The sequence below is a fragment of the Caretta caretta genome, chromosome 2 (assembly GCF_965140235.1).
Source record: "Caretta caretta isolate rCarCar2 chromosome 2, rCarCar1.hap1, whole genome shotgun sequence".
In the NCBI taxonomy this organism is placed as follows: Eukaryota; Metazoa; Chordata; order Testudines; family Cheloniidae; genus Caretta; species Caretta caretta.
In genome coordinates, this window is record NC_134207.1 from 145,342,246 (window position 1) to 145,363,669 (window position 21,424).

The 21,424-nt window shown below is 44.4% G+C and overlaps 1 protein-coding gene across 2 annotated transcripts in view; it reads right to left on the reverse strand.

The window, feature by feature from the left end:
* UBE2QL1 (ubiquitin conjugating enzyme E2 QL1) overlaps positions 1–8,789 on the reverse strand; it is a 60,890-nt gene extending 52,101 nt beyond the window's left edge. The window contains exon 1 of one of the 2 annotated variants that reach the window (XM_075125468.1): positions 7,015–8,789. In XM_075125468.1, coding sequence (XP_074981569.1) covers positions 7,015–7,836 — 822 coding nt within the window. In that variant the 5' untranslated portion in view covers positions 7,837–8,789. The remainder of the gene's footprint in view (positions 1–7,014) is intronic. The other variant, XM_048839519.2, reaches the window with a different exon arrangement.
* Positions 8,790–21,424: the final 12,635 nt, after the last annotated feature.

The window sequence follows — 21,424 nt, forward strand, 5'->3', positions numbered from 1 at the left end:
CGGTCTGCATTCTCATACTTGTCCTACTTGATACAAAAACAAACATATATACTTTACAATAGGGAAGCTTTACAAATGGCACAAGCTGCAGGGTTACCATTTAGCTGGTAATTATCTTAAACTATTTTGTCCCCTCACCCAGATAGAGAACACATGAAACAAGTGACTAAAGGCAGGACAACCCACCAGTATTACTAATCCAATCCAGGGTCCTGAAACAATTAAGTAATGCTTTCCTGCTACTTCAGCCATTTTTAAATAAAATGGTGATTTGTGATTTCTTATTTTCACATTGACATCCCTACTTCTTTCATCATTTTACTAAAACAGATTCAAGCATTATATTGTGAAGCAGCATGGCTTCATCTGACTTCTCAAACAGAACTTTTTTTTAACATGTAGCAAATAGGAAAAAATTCTCTTGAAACTGTATTAGTTCACTAAAGAAAACAAGTTATGCTTTTTTTCTGGAGGTGTTCTGGTTTAGTTGAACGTGCTAAGGACCAAGGTGCTAAGGACTTAAAAATTTCTTGCTGAGCCTTAGGGATGTTCATTATTTTATCTGATTATCATTTACAGAAGGCCAATGGCATTTTGGGATGTATATGTAGGGGCATTGCCAGCAGATCGAGGGACGTGATCGTTCCCCTCTATTCGACATTGGTGAGGCCTCATCTGGAGTACTGTGTCCAGTTTTGGGCCCCACACTACAAGAAGGATGTGGAAAAATTGAAAAGAGTCCAGCAGAGGGCAACAAAAATGATTAGGGGACTGGAACACATGACTTATGAGGAGAGGCTGAGGGAACTGGGGTTATTTAGTCTGTGGAAGAGAAGAGTGAGGGGGGGACCTGATAGCTGCTTTCAACTACCTGAAACGGGGTTCCAAAGAGGATGGATCTCGACTGTTCTGAGGTAGCTGATGACAGAACAAGGAGTAATGGTCTCAAGTTGCAGTGGGGGAGGTTTAGGTTGTATATTAGGAAAAACTTTTTCACTAGGAGGGTGGTGAAACACTGGAATGCGTTACCTAGGGAGGTGGTGGAATCTCCTTCCTTAGATATTTTTAAGGTCAGGCTTGACAAAGCCCTGGCTGGGTTGATTTAGTTGGGGATTGGTCCTGCTTTGAGCAGGGGGTTGGACTAGATGACCTCCTGAGGTCCCTTCCAACCCTGATATTCTGTGTTTCTATGATTCTATGATACAGTGTTTACACAGTTTGCAAAACTGCAAATAAAATGGTTCAATTACTTTTACAGCAATAGTAACTGCTTTGGGATAAATTTTGAAGAATGCTTGTTTGCAAGTAACAAGATAGCATCAGTGTTTGAAGGGATATGCACTGATTTCAATCATGCATCTTATTATTAAATAAATGTGAGCTACAGCAGACACTCTGCTTTTTTATTACAGTTATATGACTGGCACTACTCCCATCTCCTTTATTCAGTGAATAATAGCATTTAATATTGTCAGGGCAGTATTTACTATTCTAGAATGATTTACAAATTTCTAAAGACTTAAGAAAAATAAAAGGACTTCACTTCATCTGCTACAAGTTACATGTGCAGTTCCCTCAGGCTAGCCACATAGATGTAAAAGGTTCTGCTGGGTCAAGAGTGCTCCAAGACAACAAAAGATATTCACTCCAGGACCTGATGCAGTGTCAGATGATGATATTCAAATGTATTCTTCTAAAGTTATCTTAACTCTTTGAGTTAAATCCCAACCCCACTAAAGTCAATGGGATTTTTGTCATTTATTTCAGTGGGCCAGGATTCAAACTCTGGTGCAGGCAGTTAGGCCTGGTCTACACTAGGAAATCAGGTTGATCCACAGCCCACGCGATGCAGTTAAACTGACCTAACCTCCCAGTGTAGACAACAACACTAGGTTGATGGGAGAATTCTCCTGTCGATGTAGCTACTGCCTATCAGACAGGTGGCTTACCTATGCGAACGGGAAAACCCCTTCTGTCAACATAGGTAACATCTTCAGCGAAGCACTGCAGTGGTTCCACTGCAACGTTTTAACTGTAGACAAGTCCTTAGGCTTTGCTCACCAAACTTACAGCAATGAGTACAGCAGGAATCAATTACACAACAATAATAATAAATAAATAATAATAATAACCCTTCTTAAAGTACAGTTCTTGGCCCAATAATCTTTTTAAAAGAGAGATCCAGAGTTAAGGCAGAAAATATGGGCACAGTTCTTCGAGGTATTGAGAACCTCCTGCAAGGTGCTAAGCACCCTCAGCTCCCAATGGAACTGGTCTCATGCCAGTAACTCACACCACTGTGCTTAAAGAAGGACTCAATTCCGCTCCTTCTGAGGTTAATGGAAGTTTTGCCATTGACATCAATGGGAAAAAGACTGGGTCCTATTACTTTTACATATCAAATATACTATTATAACTCAATGTAAAAAGCTGGAAGTCCATAAATCTGATTTTCTTTCATTGTGGAATTTACAGTTTTAATAAGGCTATTAATATTAATTTGCAACAAATGTTTTGTATAAACATCCCTGTCTTTTTATGCTTTTTTAATATATAAAGGAAAGACCAACTTGCAAATGTATGAAATATTCTGATCAATTTTAGCTCAATGACATGATTCATTTTAATAACTCTTCTCTTGTGTCAATATTAGTTTGCATACTAAAAAGTCAACATTATATAATCTAAATACTCTATAGTACATGTGCAGTAATCTAATGGAACTTAGAGCATGTGTTAAATATGCAAACTAAAAAGGCTTTCAAAGATAGCTTTATAAATATCAGTATCATGACCTTTTTAATTTGGTAAAGGTAGTAATCTTGTTGACTAAGTAAGTTATTTTTACGTGTGTGTTCTTTGAGATACGGACGATACTTCCTATAGAAAGCTTGTCTATTTCTTTTTCCTAACTAGTCAAGTAAAATAATTACTTGTCTTGTTTTATTTCATTTAGTTAGTTTTGTGGCCAGAAAAATCTTTTATTTTTTTCCAAAATAAAAACAAAAAACAAAACAAAATCCCAAAGCAGTGTTAGAGCTGAAGGCTCCAGTCCTTCAAAGGGACTACTCAGGTGCTTACATTTAGGCAGGACTAGAGTCTTCGAAAGCAAGGGCTTGATCCTGTGCCCACTAAAGTTAACAGTAAAATTCTCACTGGCTTCCATGGTGCAGGATCAGGGCCTATACACACACAACCTTTTTGTTTTTGACACTCCTAAAATATATAAATAGCTGGAACAACTTACACAAAGATAATAAAAATAAACAAATGTATGTTTCCCAGTGAGATGTTGTATGGCAAACTCTAAACCATGGCAAATTTTTAGAGCAAGTTATAAACAAGCATGATAGGTCTGGCTTAATGGTTAGAGTTCACTTGCTTAGTTTTTGTTTTTGACAAAACCCTAATACGAGAAATATACTGAAAAGCATTTTTATGCTCAGCACAAAACTTAAGCATTCCCTCTACAGTGTTGGAAACTAACACAGAACAGCATTATTGTGCATAAATATCAAAAAGTGGGCTTGACTAGAAACAAAAAATGAAACTAACCAGCCTAGTTATATTGTTCAAACTGGTAAAAGTGAAAAAAGTAGGCAAACATCTCAAATGGTGAAAAGCATATTAAAAACTCAATCCTGCATTCACACACTTGAGTAATTTTGCTCACATAAGGTGTCTTATTAAAGATACATACTTGCCTAATTGCTTACAGGACTGGGGCATATATATTTAGAAACCTTTCATGTGAAATACTCTACATTCTTAATAGTTAGAATATTTAGCATATGTTATTATATGCATCCGATGAAGTGAGCTGTAGCTCACGAAAGCTTATGCTCAAATAAATTGGTTAGTCTCTAAGGTGCCACAAGTACTCCTTTTCTTTTTGCGAATACAGATTAACACGGCTGTTACTCTGAAACCTGTTATTATCTTAAGTCTTCTTTTAACAATGGAAGTGCTACTTTTGATCCTGATCCCGTAACTGTTCTCTGAGCCAGATCCACCTTCCATTAAAGTCAAAGACTCCCACCCAATTCCATGGGAACAGAATTAAGCTCATATTGGGCCAGACCCTACAAGAGCTCCATGCATCACATTCCCTTGAAGATAACACCCAATATAAGGGTTAATGCACAGGCTAATGGTGACTACCAAGCTGGAATTCAAATGAGGAATTCTGATGCTGCATTATTCTGGCATATTTTATGATAGCTTCATAATCCTTCAATGGAACTGTAGGCTAGTAATTATCATTTACTCTTGCACTGTCATTTCTAGTCTACAGAAGGGGCTTACTCTTTCAAACCCTTATTTAAATAATAATGATATTTAGCATTTTCATAATGTTTTATACGCTACACCATTGTACAGGCATTAGTTAATTAATCTGACATGAATCATCCTTATTTGTGCAGGTAGTTTCACTGAAGTCAATGTGACTACTTGCAGCATGATAAGAATTAACCATGTATATTTTTGCAGGATCAGTGGTTATATATTTTCAACATTTTATATTCTTATGACTTTATGATATTAAACTAATAGTCAAGAGAAGATCATGTTTAAAATATAAAAATGGAATTTGGATTCTAAAGTGTCTGTACTTTCAGCTGTTGCACTTATGCAATGGAATCAAGATTATATAACATGAGTCTGATTACAAAAAATATGGCTCTCATTACACAGTGCATGGTTTCTATTACAGGATAGTAATCTATCACAGATTATCAGGCTATAATTGACAAGTATATATTATATTACTGTTAATATATATTTTAACTTGCATTGCACAGTACACGGCTTTCAAATTTCCCTTTTATGGCTACTTGCCTATTAAATTATTGGCAATAATTTTAATTGACCATTTTTACTTTATCTCACAAATACACACCAATTTACATACAGGACTTTTTCATATTAAATACCTAAGATCAAACTGCTGGAAAACCTATAATAAATTTTGGCTTGAACAGGTTTATTTCAGCAAAAAAGAAAAACTTTGCTTTGAAGAAACCATCCTTCCTTTGCAATCAGAAAACAGAATTTTATTTCAGAAATCCTTTTGGTGATTAAAAGAAGATTGTGAAATTTTACAGTGTGTTCAAGACTAATGTTTAATTGATTAGTAATCTAAGTATTTTATTTAAAATGTTTCATATTGAGCCATGTTATGAATAAACAAAATATTTAAAACAAAATTATGCCATTAAACCTGTTTTGACCCTTTTCAGTTTAGGGGTAGAAACAAACCACAGAAAAATATTACAATAGTTTAAGAACTGGTTTGATAGATTTTAACATAATACTTCTCAATCCTTATTCAAATACAATGAGAAACACGATCACTGTAAAAAGAATGAAAAACAAATAATGGGACATAACAAAACAGATCCTACTGAGGTTTAATATACCACGGATCTATTATAAATTAAGTAAGCCTCTTTTTTATGGGTAGATGTTTCTTTGAATTCCAAGGTGACCTATGGAAATTGACATCTTCAAGTGAAACAAGGCATACAGTACGAACTAATTGAATAAATGAGTAGCAGACCTAGAAGCCAAACTGAAGGAGGAGGTGAGGACTGTGGAAATGTCTTTCCCAAAAGGGTCAGGCAAGGTTCAAGTAAAGTAATCTAAATAAACACCTCCTTTATGGGCCAGTCTGTGAAGCTACTGATGAGCAGTTACTCACATAAGCAGTCCCATTAATGAATGTGAGTAAATCTGTAACAATAAAGTAATTATTTATTAAACAAAAGATCCACCCAAAAGATTCCAGTGAATTTTTGTCCGAAGGAAAAAAACACCATTTTCCATTGTCTACTATTACTAGAGGACATGGACCTGTGTGTGTGGGCTAAGTGGAAAGACAACATTTCAAGGACACACTAAATGATCAGAAAACCACCTTACATAGACACAGGCAACTGGCCCATTGTAATGAACATAAAGAAGGACTGGCTACAGATCTCACAAAAAATATTTATTCATCAAAATCTCACTTCCAATGGTGTTCTAAGGGAGAAAGAGAAAAAGGAACACAACAGTAATATTTTTTCTTGGCTAAGAGCAAATGGAGTATCATTTGATATCTAATACATCCTCTGTTGAGGACCTACATATTTTGTTCTGGCTGGAGGATCCAAAAGATCTTTTCCAGGGCTAGCCATTATGAACCTAATGTACAGTGAACAATTATTTGATTAGTTTTTTAGACAACAAATTTAAAGCTGCACAACAGTGTTGATAGCTCAGCACTGGGCAAGAATTGTAGCTTGAGTGTAACTATTGTCAAAGAGGCAAACCTATGTTTAGAGCTATCAAAAACCAGGTGCTGAGGGAGTCCCAATAATTGCCCACTATCCCATCCAGTAATTTATCTGTGCAGTGCTTTGGAGGCCAGGAAGAAGCCAGACAAAAAGTCTGGAAGCAGCAGTTCAAGGCAGTGTATCTTAATACAGTGATACTTGTGTAAAGTAGGAGGCCAGCAAGTCTAGGCTGACTAGTGGAGGGAGGCTTTAGTTCAAGATAGAACAAATGACACCTGAAATCTGGAGGATAATTTGCTCAACACAAAGGGATTGTCTGCTGGGGATGGCTCTTCCAGCATCTTTCACTACCCAGCTAGCAAATTATAATGTCAGCTACAGGACAAAGTATATAAAAGGGGAGATAAAACCATTCCTTTCAGACCTCTCCACACCCTTTCCCCCGTTGTTACCGTTGCATATAACTGAAACCAGAGGCCCTCCAAGCACCTGACCCACATGACTGACCCTATCGCCCCTGTGCAGCAGGGAAGTGTAATTATCCCCATTTCACTGAGGAACAGGGAGAACAGGTGACCCATCACCTTGGTATCTTGACCTGGCCAAGGTCATACAGGGAGCCATTGGCCCAGGAGGTCAGGGCCAGAGAGCAGGCTGTGCGGGAATTGGGGCTTAAACCCCTGCAAGTAAGGAAACAGCTGACACGGCACTGAACCCCGGGTCCTCAGCCCCTTACCTGACCCTTCACCAGGCTGGCTGCGAACTGCCTCATGACCGCCTCCACGGTGTAGGCGCTGGACCAGCCGCGAGGGGTGAGCAGCTCCATGCAGATGGCCCCGCCGTCCAGCACGTAGCCGTTCTCCAGGCGGGGGCTGAGCACCCTCATGAAGGGCGGCGAGAAGGGGAAGTTGTCGGGGAAGGTGAGGTTGAGCAGGATGAACTCGGTGTTGGTCTCCTTCATGTCCTGCCACAGCACCGAGTCCTTGTCCACCTGGTGCAGCTTCACGTTCCAGTCGAACAGGCTCTCGTCCACCAGCTCCACAGAGATGAAGCGGTCGCTCAGCCGGGCGATGTCCTGCAGCTCCTTCATCAGCCGCCGGCTCCGCACCTGCGTGCAGTGCTGCTGCCTGCCCGAGGGCGCCACGGGGGCAGAGCCCGACGGGGGCGGCACCAGCGGGGCAGAGCCGGCCCGGCCGCTGCTGCTCCCCCCAGGCAGCAGCTGCGGCCTGGGCTCCTTACCCGAGCCGGGCTCCTTGGCGCTGTGGTGCGGGGGCTTCTCCTTGTGGCCCCCCGAGCCGGGCTGCTGCGGCGGCTGCTTGGAGAGCTCCAGCACTTTCTTGGCCTTGTTGCCCGCTGGGCTGCCCTCCTTGCTGGGGCTGCTGCTGCTGCTGCAGCCGGCGCTGCCCTGCTGCTTGTTGCTGCTGTTCTTCTGGCTGCCCTTGGCTCGGAGCGAGGAGCCCTGCTGGCTGCTGCGGTGGTGGTGATGATGGTGCTTGGGATCCTCCGTGTCCCTGTTGTGCAGTCGGATGAGCCCGATTTTCCGGAGCAGAGTGGCCATGTTGTGTTTGGCGGTTTCTGTTGGAGCCGCTGCTTGGCGAGCCCCGGCGTGGCCCCTCTGCAGAGAGCAGGGCGCTCCTCGGCTTGAGTGAGGGCGACGGAGACGACTGAGCCCGGAGCAGGGAGGGCGGGAGAGACAGAAAGACGATGGGGAGAGGCGATGCTGCTTCTGCTCAGACGCCTCCTTTCACCGGGGCTGCTGCTGGCAGCATTGCAGCACTGTAGCCGCTCCCGGAGTCACCAGAGCTCCACTGCTATGGCCATAACCCCCCTCGAAAGGGGGGAAACCTTCTCCACGCACCGCCCCCCCCCCCGAGAGGTGCTTCTCCTGCAGATGGCCGGCTGCTTCCCGACTAACCTGCAGTTAATATCGAGCCAAGCCACGCCACGAGCTCTGCCCGCGGGATTTACCCTTCGCTGCCTCTTCCCCGCCGCCCCCCTTCGCTTCCCTCGCTAGCCTTGGACCTGCTCAGGTACCAGATTTCCCTCCTCCTCCAGCTGGTGAGCTAATGTCGCTCTCGATTCTGTCGGCTGCAGGTTTCTCCCTGCGAACGGTGGGATCTGTTCGGCTCCTGAGTATCCCCCTCTGCCTCCCCGTTTCCCTCTCAGCAGCCGCAGCCGGACAGCTCCTGGCCCCGGCTCTTTGTTGTGGAATCCGCTACAGCCAGGCTCCAGGGCGCTGCGTGTGCCGCAGCCGACGGGGCTAGTTTGGGCTGACGGAGTAATACAGCGAGAAGGCGGGTGAGGGGGGCAGGGGAATCTCCGAACGCAGCCCAAGGCGCCCTTCGCCCTTCCCTCCGTTTACCTTCTCCTGGCACAGGGGGAGAGAGCGCTTTGGGGGGAGCTGCCCCCGCACCACGGCCGCCCTGCCTTGTTTCTGCAGGTTCTCCGCTTCTGCGGAGCTGACATTGCAGAGGCCGCTCAGTCTGTTGCTGTGCGTGCGGAGGAGGAGGCGGGACCCTGGGGAGGGGCCAGGCTGTTACTCGCACGGGGGCAGGAGCCACTGGCTGGAGGAGAATTAAAATGTTTCTTTAATAATGGTGGGGAGTTGGGGATGGGCGCCCCTTCATCCCCTCAACATGAACAGATTTCTCAGCCCACCTGCTCCCCCCAAACGCCAAGGCTAATGTGGCCCCATGGGCTTGTGACTGTGCACAGAGACAAGACAACCGACCGTATCAGAAACGTGATCGCTGGGTGCTGGATCCATACAGCTGCTTTCCCCTTCAAAGACTGAAAAGGGAAGAGAGAAACACTTTCAGATGGGGAGGAAGAAAGGCAAAGGCTGAAGAATAATTATAGCTATTCACCAGTGAACACATAGTAATAGCCAGTGTGTGTGTCCCTGTTGGTATTATATTCTATAAAATCTATGTCAAGTCAGTACCTGATGAAGGAATAAATCTGTTACAGTATTAGATGTCCTCTGCCCTTTAGTGTGCCCTGGGGAGGCCTCCACCAGTGCCAGGTTTACAATGGTGCCATGGAGCCGGGCCCATGCTCAGAAGGGGACCTGGACTGCTCCGCTTGTACTGCGCCCCAAGACAACATAGGCCTGCCCCCCGAGGGGAAAGGGCATGCTGGCAGCACAGGGCTAGTCGGCCACTGTGCGTCTGGCAACTGCTGGTTTGTGAATAGTGCCCTCGCACTGGGCTGCCCCTGCCATGCTCCATTGCCCCTGGCTGGCCCTTCACTCTCCCCACCACGCTCCATTGCCTCCATGAATGGGCCCACAAAAGGTTAATCTGGCCCTGGCCTCCACTCTGGTTTGGAAGAACGGCCTGTATTGGGAAGGGATTTGTGAACTCCTTTAAGCCGTTTTGGAAACAATGTGAAGGAAACTTAGCAGGCTTCTTAAATATGTGCAAATTATAGTATGTTATCAGCTGCAACCATATTTTTTGATCTGAGTGACGGCTTCTTGACACAACTGTAAGGAATTTTGGAGACACCCTTTACTTTTCATCCTTATTTTTTTCCCCTTGCTATTAATTTAACCGGTAACTTGTTTTGTCAGGTGATACTGCATGTGACAATATAGCATGTTACGACCAGTTGCAATAACCATTTTTTCACTTTATATAGTGTAAAATGCAAATTAATACAAACAGAAGAAACAAATTAATGACAATTTTATTTGGCATAATTTTAGAGAGCTTTTAGATATCAAGATCCTAAAAATAATTAATCAGTAGCATTATACAGGTTGAACCTCTCTAGTCCAGCATCCTGGGACCTGACCAATGCTGAATCAGTGAATTTTCCGAACCACGGGAGGTCAATGCAGAGTGCCAGCGGGTCTCCATAGGTGCGGGAAATAGGGGTGGTGCAGGGGGTGATGCATCACCCCCAGGCTTTGCGCCCAGTGTGGCCCCCCCTACCCGGGGACTCTGATGCCGGCCCCAGGTCTCAGTTGCTGGCCCCTCGCCCAGGGTCCCAGCTGCTGTCCCCAGGTCCTCCCCCTCCCTCTTGGAGTTTGGATGCCACAAATCAGCTGTTCGCAGCACTCTGGAGGCATTGGGAGGAAGGAGGAGGAGTTGGTAAGCGCGAGGCCACCGGTATGCAAGCGGCGCTGGGGGAGGGGACTGAGGGGGGAGCTTGGCGCCAGCCCTGGAGCACCCACGGAGTTGTCACCTATGCCGGACCATGGATGTTAGCGGACCAGGGAGTGCAGGATTAGAGGGATACAATCTGTATTGATTTCTCAGCTATGGTATCATTAAAGGCCTTATCCTGCAGGTGAAGTCAGTGATCCAGTGAAGTCAGGTTTCAGAGTAACAGCCATGTTAGGCTGTATTCGCAAAAAGAAAAGGAGTACTTGTGGCACCTTAGAGACTAACCAATTTGAGCATAAGCTTTCGTGAGCTACAGCTCACTTCATTGGATGTCAGTGAGAGTTTTGCCTTCAGTGGAAATAGGATGGGGTCCAAAAGGAACACTGATCGCTTTAAAATCATTTAAAACAAAACAAAGTTCCTTACCTCTGTTATAAATGACACTTTGTTTATTAAAACTCTAATCATTTTAAACATCTATGCTGTTTGTTTACTGGTTGCCTTTCTTGAAGCTTAGACAAAGATAGTCAGTTTCAGACCTTTTAGACATCTTTTTATATCATGCCACTGATGTAAATAGCCTAGTTGACCTTATAGTAGTGGAGGATCATGCAAAGTGGAGCTCTGCTCTGTCTCTTTGTTCCCTAACACATTCCCTCCTTTCAGCTATGCTAGGGGAAGGGAGGTTTTTTGTGTGGGGATGGGACAGAAGGACAGAGCTGACACAGGAGGCAGAGATTTCACTTGCACAAGAGGAGTTCTCTGATGGCCATTTATGGCCAATATCAGTCCATTTTGTACACTTGAGCAACTCAAAGTAGACACAGTGGGTAGGAGAATCCAGCTGCTAGTATAGATAATTTTTTTTTGGCATTTGCCAGCATTTTAACCACTGTGTCCGCTAACACTGCTCAAAACAAAGATGTAATTTACTTTTGATACTTAAAACATTGGCTGCAGCCTTTGTCCTGTCTACATTAAGGCTCTCAAAGTTGCTGGTGTAGCTGACACTAGTGTTAGTGTCTGAGGAATTTTTGTCAAATTTGCCTAGTGTAAGCAAGCCTGAAAATAGCTGGGACCCAGCTCAATGAGGGGTTCAAATTTCATAACAAATACACTGAAATAAGTCCACAACTGGATAAAGAGTTTGTGGAGTACACAGAGCACTCTACTATCCTGTTAGTAATGGCAGGTGCCAAATGGCAACATACTATACACTGATTCTTGCCAATTGCCAACCACATCCCTGTTGGCCACCTTGACTGCTGCCAATCTCCACACCCTAGTTCACACTGAATGCAAACTCCATCCTCTTGAATTCCTGTACTTCCTCCACTCAGCCACAATAAAGGTCAATCACAATCCCTGTTATGCGCAAAGAGGTCTTTTCCAACTCCTCTAAGATCTTCTCATCACCCTCCTAAGAGATACTCTATCTTACCACCAATTATTGGGCTTGATGCAAGGTAAAATTCTATGGCCTGTGTTATAAAGGAGGTCAGACTAAGTGATCACAGTGATCCCTTCTGGCCTTGGAATCCATGAGTCTATGAATTCAGTGAGCTTTGGCTAAGCACCTGAGAATTTAGCCCAGGGAACTTCTCGCATAAGAACAGCCGTACTTGTCTGAGTAAAGGATGGGATCCTGGTTATGCTGCTATTGAAGTCAATGGCAACATTTCCATTGATTTCAATGGGAAGTGAGATCACACCCTGACACATGAATATACCACCCTGCCAAATTGCAGTCAGGGATTGCTTATTTCTAATTATTGCATGAACAAATTGGTAAACAACCAAACAGTATGAAAAATATACTTGTACTATATAACCCTCTGAATCTGGCCACTTGGTAATTTCTGGTCTCTTGAATAAATAACATCTATTTATTGTGTGGTACTGCAGTTCCCATGGTTCAGATAAAGTGAAGGAGAATGATTAAAATGATTCAGGTGTATGCTCCCATGCAGCAAGCGAAAGACAAAGAAATGGAACATTTCTACAAAAAGCTAGAGGAGGCAATGCAGAAAGGGTCCACCTATACAATCATTCAAGGGGACTGCAGTGCAATAATAGGTGGAAAGGAGAGTGAGAATGAAAAGTACATGGGAAAATTCAATAAAGGTGTAAGAAATGATCGTGGCATACGTCTGATTGCATTCACAGAGGCAAACCATCTCCACATAATGAACAGAATATTTCAAAAAGAACAACTGCATTGGACATGGAAAAGCCCAGATGGAGTCACACTGAATCAGACTGATTATATATTGATGGATACAAGAAAAATCTTCAACGATGTAGCTACAATACGAGAATGAGTTATGTGCAAGGCTCAGACCATCCTATGTTGGGCTCAAAACTATGCGTTGACAATGCCTACAAAGATGAGTCAAGAGAAGCCAGAAACCGAAGCAAAAATGGCACTTCAACAAAGAAGCATTTGCATAGGAAGTGAGTGAAATGGACCTCGAGTATAATGTCAACAAGGACATTGATGAGGACTATGGAGAGTTTCTCTCTCAGATAATCTCACCAGCTAAGAAGGCAAAGACATTGAAAACACTGGGACGCAAGCAGAGGATCACTGAGGAAACTGAATCTGGTGGCGAGGAGGATGCGCATGAAATTAGACGGAAAAATGGGTGAAGAATACAGAACACTGTGCAAAGAAATTTGCGTGAAGATCAAAGAAGACCCTGAAGACTTTAGAAAGAAAAAATTGAAAGAGGCGGTTGGAAAGAACAAGCATCTGAAGAAGGTAGAAAAAGATGTTAGGCTGAAACATGTTATCCCACAGAGCTGAAAGATTAAAAAGGTCAAAGGACATTGGAAAGGAGCAAGATGAAGGAAATATGTACAAAATTCTACAATGATCTCTACTACTCGCATGTCAATGTCCAGCATACACTGCTGCAGCAGGCTACAGAAGAAGTTCCCGACATTATGTGGGAAGAAATTGAATACGCAGTTCATAACATAAAGAGAGGGAAGAGCCCGGGAGTGGATGCTATTTGGCCAGAATACCTCGAAGCAGGAGAAGAGACTCTCTTCAAAGCTTTGGCACAATGGTTCACCATCTCCATCAATAACAAGCATATTCCAGATGCATGGAAGAAATCGAAAACAATACTATTGATGAAGAAAGGCGATTCAGAAGAATTGAGCAACTACCATCTGATCACACTCCTCTCACAAGCGTATAAGGACTTCACCCATGTCATACTCAATCAGGTTAAGAAGGATCTTGAATTCAAAATAGCAGAGAACAAACTGGTTTCTGCTCAGGGTATTCAACAATTGATCACATTTACTCAGCTCGGCAGCTCATCGAAAAATGCAAGAAATCATAGAATATCAGGGTTGGAAGGGAACCTCAGGAGGTCATCTAGTCTAACCCCCTGCTCAAAGCAGGACCAATCCCCATTTTTGCCCCAGATCCCTAAATGGCCCCCTCAAGGACTGAACTCACAACCCTGGGTTTAGCAGGCCAATGCTCAAACCACTGAGCTAACCCTCCCCACATTGTGTATTGCATTTGTCGACTGCAAAAAAGCATTTGACTCAGTGGAGACTAACGCTGTCTCAACACACTCAATGAAATCTGAATCGACCCAAGGTAAATTGACCTGCTGAAAGAAATTATCTGCAATTGTTTGACAGAGATAACATTATTCAATGTCCCCTGCATTATTGTTATACGTAGAGGATTCAGACAAGGTGACACAGGGCATGGCTACACTGGAAACTTGAAAGCGCTGTTGCAGGAGCGCTCCTGGGGCAGCGCTTTGAAGTATGAGTGTGGTTGCGTGCGGGCCCTGGGAGAGAGCTCTCCCAGCGCTCCTGGTAATCCACCTCCACAAGGGGATTAAGCTCTGAGCACTGGGAGCACGGCTCCCAGCACTCGGAGCCTGTTTACACTAGCGCTTTAAAGCACTCTGACTTGCTGCGCTCAGGGGGGTGATTTTTCAAACCCCTGAGCCAGCAAGTTAGAGTGCTATAAAATATAAGTGTCGCCAAGCCCTCAATCTCACCAAAGCTATTTGCAGCAATACTGGAATCACTGTTTAAGAAATTGAACTGGGAAAAAGAAATCAGAACTGATGGTAACGCATCTTCTCTTTGCTGATGACTGGGTAATATTGGCAAAGGGCACAGCAGAACTGGAAAACAAATTGCAGCAACTGCAAACGCTTTTGCATGATATAGGGTTGGAAGTGAACATGTTGAAGTGGATGCAGAATGAGCATTGTGCAGCAGAAATCATCACTATAAATGGGAAAGTAATCGAGGAGGTCGACAAATATATTTATCTGGGACAGCAACTGAACAGACTCAACTCATTCGAAGGGTAATGCAGTAGGAGGAGAAAGGTGAGGTATACAAGTTTCAACAAAATAAAGATGTCTCAAATGGATGATGAACTCCCGTGAAGAAAAGGAGAGAACTGTTAATTCCACTGTTTTGCCAGCAATGATATACAGAGTGGAAAGCTGGTCAACAACAAAAGTGGAGGAAGAAAAATTCACTGTCACCCAGAGAGCAATGGAAAGGCAAATGTGTAAGATATCACTCCATGATCACATACCTAATGAGATCAGAAGGCATACAGAAGTGACCAATGTAATGCAGGTGATGTACAACGCAAAGCGGAGATGGGTGGGTCATGTAGACCAAAGGAAGACAATAAGTGGATAACCTGTATCAGTGACTGGAGTCCCACAGACCACAAGCAACTGTTGGGCAGACCAAAAATGTGCTGGGCCGATCCCATGACAAAATTCTTTGGCCAGAAATGGAAAGAATGTGCTCGCAACAAAATGGAATGATGTGGTGTCAACTTGCATTCGTGGAGAGACGGACGAGGACAAGCTAGACAAAGGTGACTGCTTTATCTTTTATGCAATATGCATTAAATTTTTTATGATAAGTTTACTGACAGAACAAAATGTTCCTTGTAACTCGGTTATCTGGGTGGCACCCCCTTGTGGCCTGCGAGGCCCTGACTACCCCACTGTGTGTCCCTGATGGTTGGGTGTTGCCCCTCGCAGATCCAGTATGGTGGCGCCTTAGTCCTCAAACCAAGGCACACTAGTAGGTCTATTCCTTCTGGGGTGTTAGAGTCCAAACAAAGGAAAACAATAAATCAGGGGCATCCGAGGATGTGTTGGATGGACTGAGCTATTCCGCTTCAGGCTTTTCTCTGTGTGCTAGTCCTTTAGAATCATAGAATATCAGGGTTGGAAGGGACCTCAGGAGGTCATCTAGTCCAACCCTCTGCTCAAAGCAGGACCAATCCCCAACTAAATCATCCCAGCCAGGGCTTTGTGAAGCCTGGCCTTAAAAACCGCTAAGGAAGGAGATTCCACCACCTCCCTTGGTAACCCATTCCAGTGCTTCACCACCCTCCTAGTGAAAAAGTTTTTCCTAATATCCAACCTAAACCTCCCCCACTGCTGTTATACCAATAAAATAAAAACCAGCAGGATCTTATTAAAGGGGAAAAGGCAAAATACCACATTTATTGTGAATACAGAAAGAATCCTAGTAAGCAGTTAGTTATAGCTATAACATTCCATTCAATCTCATATTTATTCACACATTCATTCATACACACACACACACACAGGTTCTGCAAGGTTGTTATCATAGTTACCAGCCTTAGAGTTGCTCATGCCAAGCCACTGGCCAGGTGGCCTGGACATGAGGAGGGAGCAGGGCCTTGTCAGATGCTCATCTGATGCTCCTGGAAGTTGGTTTGCAGAATCAGACCCCAAAGTTCTCACTTTCTAGAGTCCATTTTTATAGGAATTTCTTCCTATGCCAGTCTATGGGAATTGCTTCATCATGCTGTTACTGAATCAATTAGCAGATAGCACATTCCTGACGGCTCCGTGCTGCTATATGTTATCTTGTTCTTTGGTTCTCCCATTCTTGAGGCTGTTGGGTGGATTCCAGTCTGCCCTCCGGGGGTCGTCTGATTATTTCTACTTGACGCCTTCTTCAGATGATGGACACTGGATTCTTAGGCTGGCACCTCCCTGATCATTCAGTTATTATCCAAACCAAGCATCCATCCACATACATCCTCTATCTCTATTTTAATCATAATTGTTAATACAACAAAAGGGCGGGGAGTCTCTGGGTGCTGTTTCTGTTGTTACAGAGTATTGCTGTGAGTCTCTCTGTGTGAATTGCTTTGAGAACAGACTCTGTCTTAAAATGTACTAACGCAATTAGCAGCTTGCAAGTTTCACACATAGAGGGAGAGAAACAGTACCAAAACCCGAGAGACCTCTTAATTAGTAATACCCTGGAATTTAAACTATGGGGAATCAAACTCATTTGTGATTTTAATACAGAACTTCTTTAATATGATCCAACACTGCAACTTGAGACCATTACTCCTTGTTCTGTCATCTGCTACCACTGAGAACAGTCTAGATCCATCCTCTTTGGAACCCCCTTTCAGGTAGTTGAAAGCAGCTATCAAATCCCCCCTCATTCTTCTCTTCCGCAGACTAAACAATCCCAGTTCCCTCAGCCTCTCCTCATAAATCATGTGTTCCAGTCCCCTAATCATATTTGTTGCCCTCCGCTGGACTCTTTCCTATTTTTCCACATCCTTCTTGTAGTGTGGGGCCCAAAACTGGACACAGTACTCCAGATGAGGCCTCACCAATGTCAAATGGAGGGGAACGATCACATCCCTTGATCTGCTGGCAATGCCCCTATTTATACAGCCCCAAATGCCATTAGCCTTCTTGGCAACAAGGGCACACTGTTGACTCATATCCAGCTTCTCTTCCACTGTAACCCCTAGGTCCTTTTCTGCAGAACTGCTGCCTAGCCATTCGGTCCCTAGTCTGTAGCTGTGCATGGGATTCTTCCATCCTAAGTGCAGGACTCTGCACTTGTCCTTGTTGAACCTCATCAGATTTCTTTTGGCCCAATCCTCTAATTTGTCTATGTCCCTCTGTATCCTACCCCTACCTTCGAGCATATCTACCACTCCTCCCAGTTTAGTGTCATCTGCAAACTTGCTGAGGGTGCACTCTATCCCATCCTCCAGATCATTTATGAAGATATTGAACAAAACCGGCTCCAGGACCAACCCTTGGGACACTCCACTTGATACTGGCTGCCAACTAGACATGGAGCCGTTGATCACTACCAATTAAGCCCGACGATCTAGCCAGCTTTCTGTCCACCTTATAGTCCATTCATCCAGCCCATACTTCTTTAACTTGCTGGCAAGAATACTGTGGGAGACTATATCAAAAGCTTTGCTAAAGTCAAGGACTTTCCCTCATCCACAGAGCCAGTTATCTCATCATAGAAAGCAATTAGGTTAGTCAGGCATGACTCGCTATTGGTAAATCCATGCTGACTGTTCCTGATCACTTTCCTCTCCTTGAAGTGCTTCAAAATTAATTCCTTGAGGACCTGCTCATGATTTTTCCAGGGACTGAAGTGAGGCTGACTGGCCTTTAGTTCCCTGGATCCTCCTTCTTCCCTTTTTTAAAGATGGGCACTACATTAACCTTTTTCCAGTCATCCGGGACCTCCCCCAATCGCTGTAAGTTTTCACAGATAATGGCGAATGGCTCTGCAGTCACATCTGCCAACTCCTTTAGCACCCTCGGATGCAGTGCATCCGGCCCCATGGACTTGTGCTTTTCCAGCTTTTCTAAATAGTCCTGAACCACTTCCTTCTCCACAGAGGGCTGGTCACCTCCTCCCCATAAGGTACTGCCCATTGCAGTAGTCTGGGAGCTGACCTTGTTTGTGAAGACAGAGGCAAAAAAAGCATTGAATACATTAGCTTTTTCCACATCTCTGTCACTAGGTTGACTCCCTCATTCAGTAAGGGGCCCACAATTTCCTTGACCTTCTTCCTGTTGTTACATATCTGAAGAAACCCTTCTTGTTACTCTTAACATCCCTTGCTAGTTGCAACTCCAAGTGGGATTTGGCCTTCCTGATTTCGCTCCTGCATGCCTGAGCAATATTTTTATGCTCCTCCCTGGTCATTCGTCCAATCTTCCACTTCTTGTAACCTTCTTTTTTGTAAAAAGAAAAGGAGTACTTGTGGCACCTTAGAGACTAACCAATTTATTTGAGCATGAGCTTTCGTGAGCTACAGCTCACTTCATCAGATGTTTACCGTGGAAACTGCAGCAGACTTTATATACACACAGAGAATATGAAACAATACCTCCTCCCACCCCACTGTCCTGCTGGTAATAGCTTATCTAAAGTGATCAACAGGTGGGCCATTTCCAGCACAAATCCAGGTTTTCTCACCCTCCACCCCCCCACACAAATTCACTCTCCTGCTGGTGCTAGCCCATCCAAAGTGACAACTCTTTACATAATCAAGTCGGGCTATTTCCTGCATAGATCAAGGTTTTCTCACATCCCCACCCCCACCCCCATACACACACAAACTCACTCTCCTGCTGGTAATAGCTCATCTAAACTGACCACTCTCCAAGTTTAAATCCAAGTTAAACCAGAGCATCTGGGGGGTGGGGGGGGGGTAGGAAAAAACAAGAGGAAACAGGCTACCTTGCATAATGACTTAGCCACTCCCAGTCTCTATTTAAGCCTAAATTAATAGTATCCAATTTGCAAATGAATTCCAATTCAGCAGTTTCTCGCTGGAGTCTGGATTTGAAGTTTTTTTGTTTTAAGATAGCGACCTTCATGTCTGTGATTGCGTGACCAGAGAGATTGAAGTGTTCTCCGACTGGTTTATGAATGTTATAATTCTTGACATCTGATTTGTGTCCATTTATTCTTTTACGTAGAGACTGTCCAGTTTGACCAATGTACATGGCAGAGGGGCATTGCTGGCACATGATGGCATATATCACATTGGTGGATGTGCAGGTGAACGAGCCTCTGATAGTGTGGCTGATGTTATTAGGCCCTGTGATGGTGTCCCCTGAATAGATATGTGGGCACAATTGGCAACGGGCTTTGTTGCAAGGATAAGTTCCTGGGTTAGTGGTTCTGTTGTGTGGTATGTGGTTGTTGGTGAGTATTTGCTTCAGGTTGCGGGGCTGTCTGTAGGCAAGGACTGGCCTGTCTCCCAAGACTTGTGAGAGTGTTGGGTCATCCTTTAGGATAGGTTGTAGATCCTTAATAATGCGTTGGAGGGGTTTTAGTTGGGGGCTGAAGGTGACCGCTAGTGGCGTTCTGTTATTTTCTTTGTTAGGCCTGTCCTGTAGTAGGTAACTTCTGGGAACTCTTCTGGCTCTATCAATCTGTTTCTTTACTTCTGCAGGTGGGTATTGTAGTTGTAAGAAAGCTTGACAGAGATCTTGTAGGTGTTTGTCTCTGTCTGAGGGGTTGGAGCAAATGCGGTTGTATCGCAGAGCTTGGCTGTAGACGATGGATCGTGTGGTGTGGTCAGGGTGAAAGCTGGAGGCATGCAGGTAGGAATAGCGGTCAGTAGGTTTCCGGTATAGGGTGGTGTTTATGTGGCCATTGTTTATTAGCACTGTAGTGTCCAGGAAGTGGATCTCTTGTGTGGACTGGACCAGGCTGAGGTTGGTGGTGGGATGGAAATTGTTGAAATCATGGTGGAATTCCTCAAGGGCTTCTTTTCCATGGGTCCAGATGATGAAGATGTCATCAATATAGCGCAAGTAGAGTAGGGGCCTTAGGGGACGAGAGCTGAGGAAGCGTTGTTCTAAATCAGCCATAAAAATGTTGGCATAGTGTGGGGCCATGCGGGTACCCATAGCAGTGCCGCTGATCTGAAGGTATACATTGTCCCCAAATGTGAAATAGTTATGGGTAAGGACAAAGTCACAAAGTTCAGCCACCAGGTTAGCCGTGACATTATCGGGGATAGTGTTCTTGACGGCTTGTAGTCCATCTTTGTGTGGAATGTTGGTGTAGAGGGCTTCTACATCCATAGTAGCCAGGATGGTGTTATCAGGAAGATCACCGATGGATTGAAGTTTCCTCAGGAAGTCAGTGGTGTCTCGAAGGTAGCTGGGAGTGCTGGTAGTGTAGGGCCTGAGGAGGGAGTCTACATAGCCAGACAATCCTGCTGTCAGGGTGCCAATGCCTGAGATGATGGGGCGCCCAGGATTTCCAGGTTTATGGATCTTGGGTAGTAGATAGAATATCCCAGGTCGGGGTTCCAGGGGTGTGTCTGTGCGGATTTGATCTTGTGCTTTTTCAGGAAGTTTCTTGAGCAAATGCTGTAGTTGCTTTGTGACTTTGTCCTTACCCATAACTATTTCACATTTGGGGACAATGTATACCTTCAGATCAGCGGCACTGCTATGGGTACCCGCATGGCCCCACACTATGCCAACATTTTTATGGCTGATTTAGAACAACGCTTCCTCAGCTCTCGTCCCCTAAGGCCCCTACTCTACTTGCGCTATATTGATGACATCTTCATCATCTGGACCCATGGAAAAGAAGCCCTTGAGGAATTCCACCATGATTTCAACAATTTCCATCCCACCACCAACCTCAGCCTGGTCCAGTCCACACAAGAGATCCACTTCCTGGACACTACAGTGCTAATAAACAATGGCCACATAAACACCACCCTATACCGGAAACCTACTGACCGCTATTCCTACCTGCATGCCTCCAGCTTTCACCCTGACCACACCACACGATCCATCGTCTACAGCCAAGCTCTGCGATACAACCGCATTTGCTCCAACCCCTCAGACAGAGACAAACACCTACAAGATCTCTGTCAAGCTTTCTTACAACTACAATACCCACCTGCAGAAGTAAAGAAACAGATTGATAGAGCCAGAAGAGTTCCCAGAAGTTACCTACTACAGGACAGGCCTAACAAAGAAAATAACAGAACGCCACTAGCGGTCACCTTCAGCCCCCAACTAAAACCCCTCCAACGCATTATTAAGGATCTACAACCTATCCTAAAGGATGACCCAACACTCTCACAAGTCTTGGGAGACAGGCCAGTCCTTGCCTACAGACAGCCCCGCAACCTGAAGCAAATACTCACCAACAACCACATACCACACA